Source organism: Aquarana catesbeiana, linkage group LG05, assembly GCF_042186555.1.
Source record: "Aquarana catesbeiana isolate 2022-GZ linkage group LG05, ASM4218655v1, whole genome shotgun sequence".
Classification (NCBI taxonomy): Eukaryota; Metazoa; Chordata; class Amphibia; order Anura; family Ranidae; genus Aquarana; species Aquarana catesbeiana.
In genome coordinates, this window is record NC_133328.1 from 51860622 (window position 1) to 51873087 (window position 12466).

At 42.3% G+C, this 12466-nt stretch overlaps 1 protein-coding gene across 1 annotated transcript in view; it reads left to right on the plus strand.

Moving 5' to 3' along the window:
* Positions 1-965: 965 nt before the first annotated feature.
* MALRD1 (MAM and LDL receptor class A domain containing 1) overlaps positions 966-12466 on the plus strand; it is a 737846-nt gene continuing 726345 nt past the window's right edge. Inside the window, exon 1 of the mRNA XM_073629748.1 lies at positions 966-1365. Within this exon, the coding sequence (XP_073485849.1) occupies positions 1206-1365 (160 nt within the window). The 5' untranslated portion in view covers positions 966-1205. The remainder of the gene's footprint in view (positions 1366-12466) is intronic.

Here is a 12466-nt window from a genome sequence, read left to right on the forward strand (position 1 = left end):
ATGAGAACATTTTGCATGAAGAAGAGGAGACTGAACAGAAGCTCCAGTCCATGTGCATTTGACCTTGATTATTGATTAAGGTCCAATCCAGGAGGTGAGTGCATCTGGAGTCATGCAATGCGAACTTTCTGCAATTGTGCAACAAACTTGTGAAGCCTGGCAAGTCTAGCAATAGCTTAGCAAGTCATTTTCAAACCTGTAGCACAATTGCTTGCTTTCTGGGTCCTACAGCAAGCCTAAATTCTGCTTTTAGGTCCTTATACCTGCTGGAATAAATTAAACAATGTACGTCCTGGGCTGTGCTTTAAAGGAGTTGTAAATCCTTGAGGTTTTCCCCCTTAATGCACCTCTATGCATTAAGGTAAAAAACCTTCTGTAGTGCAGCAGCCCCCCCCCCCCCAGAGCCCCCCTTTTACTTACCTGAACCCGATCCTTCCAGCGACGGGGACGAGCCCAGCAGCTCCAGTCACTGTCTCAGGTCCTCATTGGATAGATTGAGAGCAGCGGGAGCTATTGGCTCCCGCTGCTCTTAATCAAATCCAGTGACACAGGAGCTAGGGGGCGGGGCCGAGTCCTGCTGTCTGTGTCAATGGACGCAGCAGCAGGACTCAGGAGTGAGCCCCGCACGGGTGCCCCCATGGAGAGCAGCCCTCGGTGGGGGCACTCGAGAAGAGGGGGAGCCAGGAGCGCCACTGAGGGACCCCAGAAGAGCAGGATCAGGGCCGCTCTGTGCAAAACCCTTGCATAGAGGAGGTAAGTATGACATGTTTGTTATTTTTTTACAACCCCTTTAAATTATGAAATGATGTACACGTTTTGTAAACACAGTCATGTTCCATAGCATGGTTGAAAGTTTACTTCAAGAAAACATGAAAATAAAAGCCATTAAGATAAGTCGTTGGCTTTTTTATCTTTGAACGATTATCAGATCTCTCTGCCTGGCACAAGCAATCAAAGCAGAAGGCTACAGACTTGCAACAATTGATAATATGGGAGTAATAGCACCGAGCACACAGCCATAAAATTTCAGCAGTTAACCATTACCCAGAGATACACCCGCTTCTTGCAGTGACGCTACGTCATCCACATTGTGAGTAGGGAAACCTCACCACCAATGTCATCGTCTCTGTGACCACATTAATGAGCAGATAGCATTTTTTATTTTATTTTCATTCATTTCCTTTTATTTCACCTGACATAGACAAATGATTAGAGCCTTTTATTTATTTTACTCATTGGTCACTTTTCATATTATAAAAACAAGCCATGGAAATGGATTTCAATGCAAAGACGGAACTCGGCTGCCAATGGATACTGTATGCGATTTCACAGAGCAGTGCGAAGATGGAAGTGATGAAAGTTCATGTGAGTACAAAACAAAAAGCTATGTATTGAACTCAGCCTGGAATTAATAGTGTATGATAAATAGTGCTGATAGGTTAAAAAAAAAAAATAAATGTATTGTGCAACAAGTTCCATTTCTCAGCCATGGGAAACTACGTTTTAGACCATCAGAGTCCGTTTATTGGGTTTATATACATGTCAGGAGCACTAAAGGCCATTTTTTCAGGGCCAAAACCTCCAACTGAGTTTACATTTCTTTATATTTTAGCCCAGCAAAGGGATGATTCAGTTGTTTTTGGCATCAGAAGGTTGGCATGGGTAGTTTTTGGCAGAGGATTTGGAGTTTTGTCCTCATTGTTTTTTTTTTTTAAACAGAAAGATTATTTCTATTATATGCAAGTGCAAATGACCACGAATACAACCATGCAGTTATGCCGCGCACATACACGAGCAGACTTCTCGTCCGCCTGAACTCCGAAGGACTTTTCAATGGAGTTCCGACGGAGTTCCAAAGAAACGGACTTGCCTACACACGATCACACCAAAGTTCGATCGCTTCGAACCTGATGACGTACGACCGGACTAGAATGAGGAAGTTCATAGCCAGTAGCCAATAGCTGCTCTCAAGTCCGTCAGAAAGATTTGAAACATGTTCTATTTCTAGGTCCGTCGGAATTTTCGACAGAAAAGATCCGATGAAGATCCGATGAAGCCCACACACGATCGGAATGTCCGACAGAATCGTTCCGTCGGACCTATTCTGCCGGACAGTCCGCTCATGTGTACGCGGCATAAGTTAAACACGCACATCATCCTCCTAACAGCTGCAAGCTGGGTCTCACGCATCCTTGGTACTTACAGGTAAGTATGGGTGTGTATGAGTAACATTTCATGTAAAACCAAAATCTAAATTTCTATTGATGGACATGCACCCCTGTTGGCTTCAAATGTTATCATTTCTCACTTGCTTTATTAACCACTTGACCTCCAGAAGATTTACCCTCCTTCATAACCAGTACATCTTTTGCGATGTGGCACTGCGTGACTTTACCTGACAATTGCACGGTCGTACAACACTGTACCTAAACAAAATTTATGTCCCTTTTTCCCCAGAAATAGAGCTTTCTTTTGGTGGTATTTGATCACCTCTGCATTTTTTATTTTTTATGCTATAAACAGAAAAGCATTTTTTATGCTATAAACAATATTTTTATTCTTTCTGCTTTAAAACATATAAAAAAAAGGGAAACAAAATCTAATTTCTTCATCAATTTAGGCCAATATGTATTCTGCTACATATTTATGATAAAAAAATCCCAATAAGTATATATTGATTGGTTTGCGCAAAATTTATAGCGTCTACAAACTATGGGATATTTTTATTTATTTTTAAAAAATGTGTTTTTTTTCCTTGTAATGGTGGCGATCAACGACTTATAACGCGACTGCGATATTGCAAAAGACAGTCGGGACACTAACTGACACTTTTTGGGGACCAGTGACACTAATACAGAGAGCATTGCTAAAAAATATGCACTGTCACTGTACTAATGACACTGGCTGGGAAGGGGTTACCGTCAGGGGCAATCAAAGAGTTAAATGTGTGCCTGACCAGTGCTTTACTACCGTGGGGGAGGTGCTTGTACTAGGGGAAGGCATGGATCGGTGCCCCTGCTTAGCAGAGACACAGGATCCTTCTGTAAAGACAGATGATCGGCAATCTGCCTTGTTTACATAGGCAGACCGCCGTTCTTCCTGTGTACCATTGAGTCCACCATAATCACAGCGGGAGCATGCCGCCGTCGTTGTGCGTGCCCCAGACCCGGAAGTGCTGGATCATGTGCTAGGTATGTGATCATGCGCAGCAGAGCCGCCTTGTCACCATATATACAGTATACGGTCGGCAATCGGTTAGCGTTAAACTTTTAATGATGACACATTCTTTTTCAGGGTGACATTGTTAAACCATCAGTGGCGTATCCAAGGTATGGCAGCCATGGCGAGTGCCATGGGCGCCACGTGGGGGAGGGGGGGCGGCAAAAAAGCCACCCATCCTCTGGCAGGCACCTCTCGCACTAATCTAGCCCTCGGCGCTGTGGCAAGCCTGCTGGAGCGTGGCGCCGGCACGGCACTTCACCTAGCATTGCAAGTAGTTACTTGGCCTGGCACTGGCAGTGGGGAGAGGAGCGACAGTCGCCCCCCATGATGGCCGATGACTGCCCAGAGAGACCGGGTCTATGTAGGGTAGGGTAACTAGCGGAGGCAGAGCCTAACGCTCCGGTGAGGACTCTGGAGGGGAACCTGGAGGCTGGAGAGGAGACGAGAGTGACTAGAGAGTAAAAATTGGATGACGGGGAACCCCCAGGCAGCAGCAACTGCAAGGATTGGCACTACAGCCGAGCAGATACTAGTACTTAAGTCATCATGATCTTGATCATTATCGTCATATGCATGTGTACCAGTGCCAACTGCCAAGTAGAAGTGAAGCAAGCAGCCAATCAAATATAGTGCTCAAACAATATGGATTAAATAAATAAGTTTAGCCATAGATATCATAAATAAAGTGTAATAAAGTGATTTGTGCAAGTAGTACCTGCTGTTGGCACACATGCATAATCACACATGATGATGACTTAAAGCGGAGTTCCACCCATATAAAAGTCAGCAGCTCTAAAAAGTGTAGCTGCTGACTTTTAATAATCAGACACTCACCTGTCCCACGGTCCTCCTCTCTGCGGTGCCGGCATTATCACTGTGGGCACCCAGCTGTGGCTTCACAGCTGGGCACGCACTGCACATGCGCAAGCTGCACTTCGCATTGTGACTGGCTGGACAATCATCTGGGACCTGTGACATGTCCCAGATGATTGTCGAGAGGGAGGGGGGAGAAGTGAACTTCCTTCTGGCGCCGCGGTGCCCCAGGAAGAAATGGGAGCTGGATCCCTCTAAAAAGAGGGTATCTGCTCCCCCCTCAAAAAAATGACATGCCAAATGTGGCATGTCAGGGGGTCACGTTCACTTAAAGTGGAAGTTCCATTCTTGGGTGGAACTCCGCTTTAAAGACATCATGTGGGATTGTGCGTGTGTGCCAAGCAGACGAGGCTGGCGCTACCACTAGACAAATTAGGCAGCCACCTAGGGCACACTGCCACTGGTAATCCTACTCCCTCTCTAACTCTGTACAGTGTTACAGGCGCTGGCACAGCATTTATGGGTGCTGGTAAGGCTGCATTTATGGGTGCTGATGTTACTGCATTTATGGGTGCTGGTAAGGCTGCATTTATGGGTGCTGATGTTACTGCATTTATGGGTGAACTGACCTTGAGCACATCATAGACCAGTTTGCATCAGTGAAAGCAAGGAAGGTGCAGGTGTAATTTTTATGTAGTGCCAATCCATAACTTGTTAATTGGAAGATTAAAGAGTTTGACTTGTAGTTTTGTTAGCTGTTTTTTTTTGTTAAGGTTATCTAAAAGGTGGGTTTCAAATGATTTGACAGGGGCGCAGTTTCAGTGCTTGCCATAGGCGCCATTTTCACTAGATACGCCTCTGTGAACCACTGCTTTAAAAAGCAGTGGTAGGGTTGTCACCCCAGAGGCATGGCATGCCTATTCAACTGGTGAATAAGTGACATCACCAGAGGTGACACCACCACCTACTGCTCCAGGCATTTTGTATAGAGGCACTGTGAAAGTGATCAAAAGATGGCAAACAAAATCAATAATAATAGAAATAACAATAGTATTTCTATTTATTTCCTTAAAAAGGCAACATGCCTTGCCTGCTTTTTATTTACTTATTTGCTGGTAGTGGATTTACTTATGCTTTATAGTTAGGGTGAAGAGATAGGAGCTACAGTTAATGTGTATGTAAAGACACACCTTTTTAGTGTTCCATTGGTAGTCAGCCTTTTCACATAGCAGCATAATATACTGTTGAAAGGATTCACATCAGTGTCAGCTGCGAATTGAATGTTATTTACCATCTAAGGCCACTTATGGGTATGTCTGTGCTCCCTTTCCCTTTGTCTCATATTTAGTCTGTGTGACTTTCTGTGGGTTGGTGTGGGCCCATTTCATACTTCTTGGACAGATTACCACCTGGAAACTACCCTGCCTATATGTTTTTAATCAACTCTGGTCATGCACGATATTTCAATTTGAAGATGTCTTCATCCCCCTGAGGAAGATCAGAACAATATACAATAGAAATGCGTTGAGGCTCTTCTGTGAGCAATAGCATTTAGTGACATCTCATGTTTGGATACCATGCATACCAGAGCTCATGCAGTTTTTAATTCATGTGTTTTTTTCATATATTTGTATGTAATAAATAACTTTTTTTGATATATTCTATTCAGTCCAAATTTTTTCTAGCTGCCTATAGGCCCTTATGAGTAATTTTTCAAATGTTTCACATAGCAGCAGGCTCCCACAGCAGAGAATTGCTGTGTAAATACCATTGCTTTAGTACCCGCTGCTTTAAAAAGAAAATACTTTCTGAAACAGTGTTTATAAACATTGTTCGGACACCAATTAGAGACATACAGGGGTTGATTTACTAAAGCTAGAGAGTGAAAAATCTGGTGCAGCTCTGCATAGAAACAGCTTCCAGGTTTTTTGTTTGCCAAAGCTCAATTGAAAAAGCTGAATTTAGAAGCTTATTAGCTACAATGCACAGCTGCACCAGATTTTGCACTCCCCATACAAAGTATCACTGTTACTTCTTTTGCATAGGTCCCTTTCACATGGGGTGGACGCTGTCTGCTCAACGGGGAATCTGTCTGCTGATCCTCATTGAGCAGGAGAATGGCTGGTCCATGTCCGCTCCGCTTATGCAGAGTGGACACAGACACAGCCCACTCTCCTCTATAGGCAGTCGGATGTAAATGGACCGCCTGTCCGCTTACACCTGACTGCCATCTGAGGCAGATGGGGAACTGATCCCCATCCGTCTGTTTTTAGCAGATTGGATTGGATTGGATATCAGCGGGTATAGACAAACACATGTCCATTTAATCTGCCGCTCCATAGAGGATATTGGAGGGTGCGATTTGGTCCGCCTGAAAAACTGTCAGAAGGACCCGATTGACCCGTCTGTCTGAAAGGGGCCTCAATGTCTTTCATTCATCTACAGATTAAAGGGACAAGCTGTGATCTGCACATGATGCCAGTTTAGGCAACCTCACAAGTGAACATTTGTAGCTACAGTATATAACTCTTAGTTTGCCCTAATCAGCTTTAATTAATTATCTATTCCTCTTTTCCCCATAACTATTTTCCTGCTGATATTTTTTTATTCCTTTTTTTTACCATAAATATTTATTTATATTTTGTCAATTTTATTTTTCTTCATTTGTTCACATTAAAAAAAGTGCAAAATTGAATTATTTCATTTGTAAATAACTTTGCAATGCTTTGTATCAGGAACATCACTTTAGTGTAGTTTTAAAATGATAATATAATATATAATTACATTATACATTTTACATTGACAGTAACACTACTTTTAACACTAACATTGATCAAATTAGAAAAAAAAGTTGTTACATTTTTGTGTATGGATTGTATTAAGAAATGTAATCATTTCATAGCAATAAAAACATTATGTATCACTCTGTTATCTTAAGTAATGACAAAGGTTTTGCACAAGAAACAGGTCTATAGCAGAAATGTTAAATTTCTCTGGTCTATCGTAGGTGAACAGGTGTGAGGGTTGAACTGGTTATAGCTTGACATACAGTGGGGACGGAAAGTATTCAGACCCCCTTAAATTTTTCACTCTTTGTTATATTGCAGCCATTTACTAAAATCATTTAAGTTAATTTTTTTCCTCAATAATGTACACACAGCACCTCATATTGACAGAAAAACACCTCCTAAACCATGCAGGTGGGGATGGAGAGTATTCAGACCCCCTTAAATTTTTCACTCTTTGTTATATTGCAGCCATTTGCTAAAATCATTTAAGTTCATTTTTTTTCCTCATTAATGTATACACAGAAAAACACAGAATTGTTGACATTTTTGCAGATTTATTCAAGAAGAAAAACTGAAATATCACATGGTCCTAAGTATTCAGATCCTTTCCTCAGTATTTAGTAGAAGCACCCTTTTTGATCTAATACAGCCATGAGTCTTTTTGGGAAAGATGCAACAAGTTTTTCACACCTGGATTTGGGGATCCTCTGCCATTCCTCCTTGCAGATCCTCTCCAGTTCTGTCAGGTTGGATGGTAAACGTCAGGCATGTACTGGCCATTGGGACTACAGGGAGTTTCCCGGTGGGCCGATGGCTCAGTGGGCCGATTTCAGTGACAGTGGACCGCTGCCTCCCTCCAGTCCTCTGTCCCCCCCCCCCCGCAGTGCTCACCTCCTCTCCCTGGCTAGTTATGCAGCGCGCCTGAATACAGACATGATGCTCAGGAGTCAACACTTAGAAGCTCATCATACGATCTGGAAGGAGGGCGGCCTCACTTTCCTGCCTAATCTTGTTCCATTGGGGGGGGGGGGGGCGCCAAACTGATTCTTTGCCCCAGGTGAAATAATGTCTAGCTTCCCCACTGATACTGCCTATAAGAGAAATAATGTAGAACGGCTAATAGCTAGTGGGGGGGGGCTTGGGTGGCAAGCCGGCATGGGAGAGACCTGTCAAAGTGGGCCAGTCTGGGTGAAGTCCAGGGCCAAATTTTTGTCCCAGTCCAGCCCTGGTAAACGTTGGTGGACAGCCATTTTTAGGTCTCTCAAAAGATGGGGTCAGGGCTTTGGCTGGGCTATTCAAGAACACTGAGTTGTTGTGAAGCCACTTCTTCGTTATTTTAGCTGTGTGCTTAGGGTTATTGCTTTGTTGGAAGGTACATCTTCGGCCCAGTCTGAGGTCCTGAGCACTCTGCAGAAGGTTTTCATCCAGGATATCCCTGTACTTGGCCGCATTCATCTTTCCCTTGATTGCAACCAGTCGTCCTGTCCCTGCAGAAAAACACCCCCACAGCATGAAGCTGCCACCACCATGCTTCACTGTTGGGACTGTATTGGACAGGTGATGAGCAGTGCCTGGTTTTCTCCACACATACCGCTTAGAATTAAGGCCAAAAAGTTCTATCTTGGTCTCATCAGACCAAAGAATCTTATTTCTCACCATTTTGGAGTCTTTCAGGTGTTTTTTTAGCAAACTCCATGCGGCTTTCATGTGTCTTGCACTGAGGAGAGGCTTCAGTCGGGCCACTCTGCCATAAAGCCCGACTGGTGGAGGGCTGCAGTGATGTTTGACTTTCTACAAACTTTCTCCCATCTCCCGACTGCATCTTGAGCTCAGCCACAGTGATCTTTGGGTTCTTCTTTACCTCTCTCACCAAGGCTCTTCTCCCCCGATAGCTCAGTTTGGCCGGACAGCCAGCTATAGGAAGGGTTCTGGTCGTCCCAAACATCTTCCATTTAAGGATTATGGAGGCCACTGTGCTCTTAGGAACCTTAAGTGCAGCAGAAATTTTTTTGTAACCCTGGCCAGATCTGTGCCTTGCCACAATTCTGTCTCTAAGCTCTTCAGGCAGTTCCTTTGACCTCATGATTCTCATTTGCTCTGACATGCACTGTGAGCTGTAAGGTCTTATATAGACAGGTGTGTGGCTTTTCTAATCAAGTCCAATCAGTATAATCAAACACAGCTGGACTCAAATGAAGGTGTAGAACCATCTAAAGGATGATCAGAAGAAATGGACAGCACCTGAGTTAAATATATGAGTGTCACAGCAAAGGGTCTGAATACTTAGGACCATGTGATATTTCAGTTTTTCTTTTTTAATAAATCTGCAAAAATGTCAACAATTCTGTGGTTTTCTGTCAACATGAGGTGCTGTGTGTACATTAATGAGGAAAAAAATGAACTTAAATGATTTTAGCAAATGTCTGCAATATAACAAAGAGTGAAAAATTTAAGGGGGTCTGAATACTTTCCATCCCCACTGTATTTGGTATCTATTTACTCAACATAGTCTCCTCCTTCAATTTTTCAAAACAAATGGGAATTGTATTTTTTTGTGAGTATTGAAATTGATTTTGGTGTATTTTTTGTATATACAGTACTTAAAATACAGTTTGTGCAAATATTGTGCAACAATAAAGCTTGCAACCACCATCGTTTTATTCTACAGGCGCTCTGCTATCAGAAAATGTATAAAATTGGAAATGAAACCTGCAAACTGTGTTACAGTTCATACAGGAGCCACTAATAGCACTACTGATAAGCAGAGTGGGACCCAGCTGTCAGGCAGATAGCTGAGCCCTGGTATGTGTTCAGGACAACCCATAAACAACAGATCTGCAATCTCAGCAGAGAATTCTATTACTACTACTGCAATGTTCTCAGAAAAATAGTATTAACATTGTGCAAGAGATGAATCTTTACAGATGTTACATTCTTGGGGGATCTCTAAACCCAAGCATGTCTGGAATATTTGTTTTTTGTATGCTATGTTGCAGTTACAATACTTTCAAGTAGAGAGAGAGAGGAACGGTGCCACTCTGAGTGCAGTATGTCAATTAAAATTCAATGTTTAATAAAAGTAGGATCAACTCTCATTTTGGTGAGATATAATGTGCATGGCATAAGTAGCTTGGGCTCCTGTAGTCCAGCTGGGCAGCTGGTCACAATACACCTGAAGAAGGAGCACTCATGCTCCGAATGCGAGCTCGACCACGCCTCCCATCCATCACCTGCTGACGTGCTTGTTGTGTGGCCTTCTTCAGCCTCGGGAACCACTGGAGCCGCCGGGAACTGCTGACCACCACTGCTGCCCAGCTGGACTACAGGAGCCCAAGCTACTTATACCATGCACATTATATCTCACCAAAATGTGAGTTGATCTTACTTTTATTAAACAGTTTAACTTTATTTTAACATTAAACTTTTATTTTAACTGACATACTGCACTCAGAGTGGCGCCGCTCCTCTCTCTCTCTCTCACCCATATCCACAGAGTCGCTTCTGTTCTCTACAGCTGGCTGTCCACAATGATACAGACCAGAACCCTACTACTGTGCAAAAGTTTTAGGTAGGTGTGAAAAATGCTGTAAATTAGAAATACTTTCAGAAATAGAAGTGGTAAATACTTTACTTTTTTATCATGTAACTAAATGGAAAGTAAACGAACAGAAGAGAAGTCCAAATCAAATCAATATTTGGTGTGACCACCCTTTGCCTTCAAAACAGCATCAATTCTTCTAGGTACACATGCACACAGTTTTTGAAGGAACTCGGCGAGTGGGTTGTTCCAAAAATCTTGGAGAACTAACCACAGATCTTCTGTGGATGTAGGCTGCCTCAAATCCCTCTGTCTCTTTATGTAATCCCAAACAGACTCAATGATGCTGAGATCAGGGCTCTGTGTTGGCCATACCATCAATTTCAGGACTTCTTGTTCTTCTTTACACTGAAGATAGTTCTTCATGACATTGAATGTATGTTTAGGGCTGGAGAATAAATTTTGGGCCGATCACACGACTCGCTGATGGAATGATGGATACGTATCTGCCTGTATTTCTCAGCATTGAGGACACCATTGGTCCTGATCTCCAACTCAATTTGCAGACATGTAGCCCCAAAACTTGCAAGAAACCTCCACCATGCTTTACTGTTGACTGCAGACACTCATTACTGTACTGCTCTCCAGCCAGTGGCCAAAAGGAGTGGTCTGATACAACAAGGGCAATAGAGAGAGCATGCAGTTTAGCTCAGAGCCATATAAGTCAAGATAAGCCAAGCTCTTACTGAAAAAAAAAGTTTCAGAGAGGCACAGAAGAGCCATCTCTGGTGATAAAGGAACTAGCAAACAATTTGTGCAGTCTGCTCTTAGACAGGACTTTCACTTTTTAAAATTGAAAAATGCCTGACTGATTTTCTGTAATAAATGCATGCTCCTCTGCCTGACTGAATAAGAAAGTTTCTAGAGCTTAAAGATTAAGTATACTATTAAATTACTTTTCTTTGCTGAATTTTTTTTTTTTTTATAACTTCAAACCATAACGACTTGATTTAAATATTATAGCTATGAATAATGAAAACATAAAAGGTTACAAAAAGTTTGGCAAAGTCATATTTGAATAGGTCATGAAGAAAATAATGCTTGCATTAAAATTTCACTAGATTAGAGTACAAATGAATTGTTTCCCAGTAATGACTTAGGCCCAGATGAAAAATGGACCTCTTTGTGATACATTGCCCATGGGAAAGTCAATGATTTTGGACATTGGGCTCTTTCCTTGCCTAGTATCTGTTTTCATGAAATGTAAATTATTGAAACAGGTATCACAGTTCAAGCTCTTCTTCTAAAGAACCTCATTATGATAAAGACACCTTAATACACTTAATACATGACATGTGAAGAGGACTTATGGTTCCCATTGTGATCTGTTAGCCTTGGGATGCCAAATTTATTAGGTCAATTTCCCGTAAAATAATAGGACTGATACTGTTCAAAAACTCTCTGTAAATTAGTTGATGGAAAAATTGAACTTTGATGTACTGTCGATGGATAAGGGCACTCTTAAAATAATTTAGTTTAAATGAAAGAACAATGAGCACTTCAGAGGTTGTTTCAGACATAAGTGTCTTTTCTGATTGGTTTGAATATAAAGTACACTTGAAGAGGACCTAAACTGTGTAAACTGTGCTCAAAAAAGTAGGCAGATAACAAAGGACAAGTCATAAGTCCCGATTGCTTACTTTCTATGACTTTTTCTCCGCTGTGTCTTTGTGTGGAGGCAGCTATCTTGTTAGGAAGGACTTTGCTTCCACCCTGATGAATGGTATTCTAAAAGTTGATAGGGTAATATTCAATAGGCAGCAAGAGAGGTGGAGAAAGCAAAGATGCAAAGAATGAATGAAGCAGAAGCAGGGAGATCCTTGAACTGTGGGTTCTTAAGTAAATCTTCATTTCCAGCAAGAACAGAGAACAGCACAGCAGTGACATCACCAAATCTCACTTCACATCTCTTGAGATTAGCAGGATGAGATTAAGTTTCGGGTCAAATGTGGGTTTTACCCAAGCTCAGCCTGTTCACAGTTTGTGGAATAAATCCGCAGTAGCTGCATGTAAACAAAAGGCAGGATATCCTGGGAGACATCAT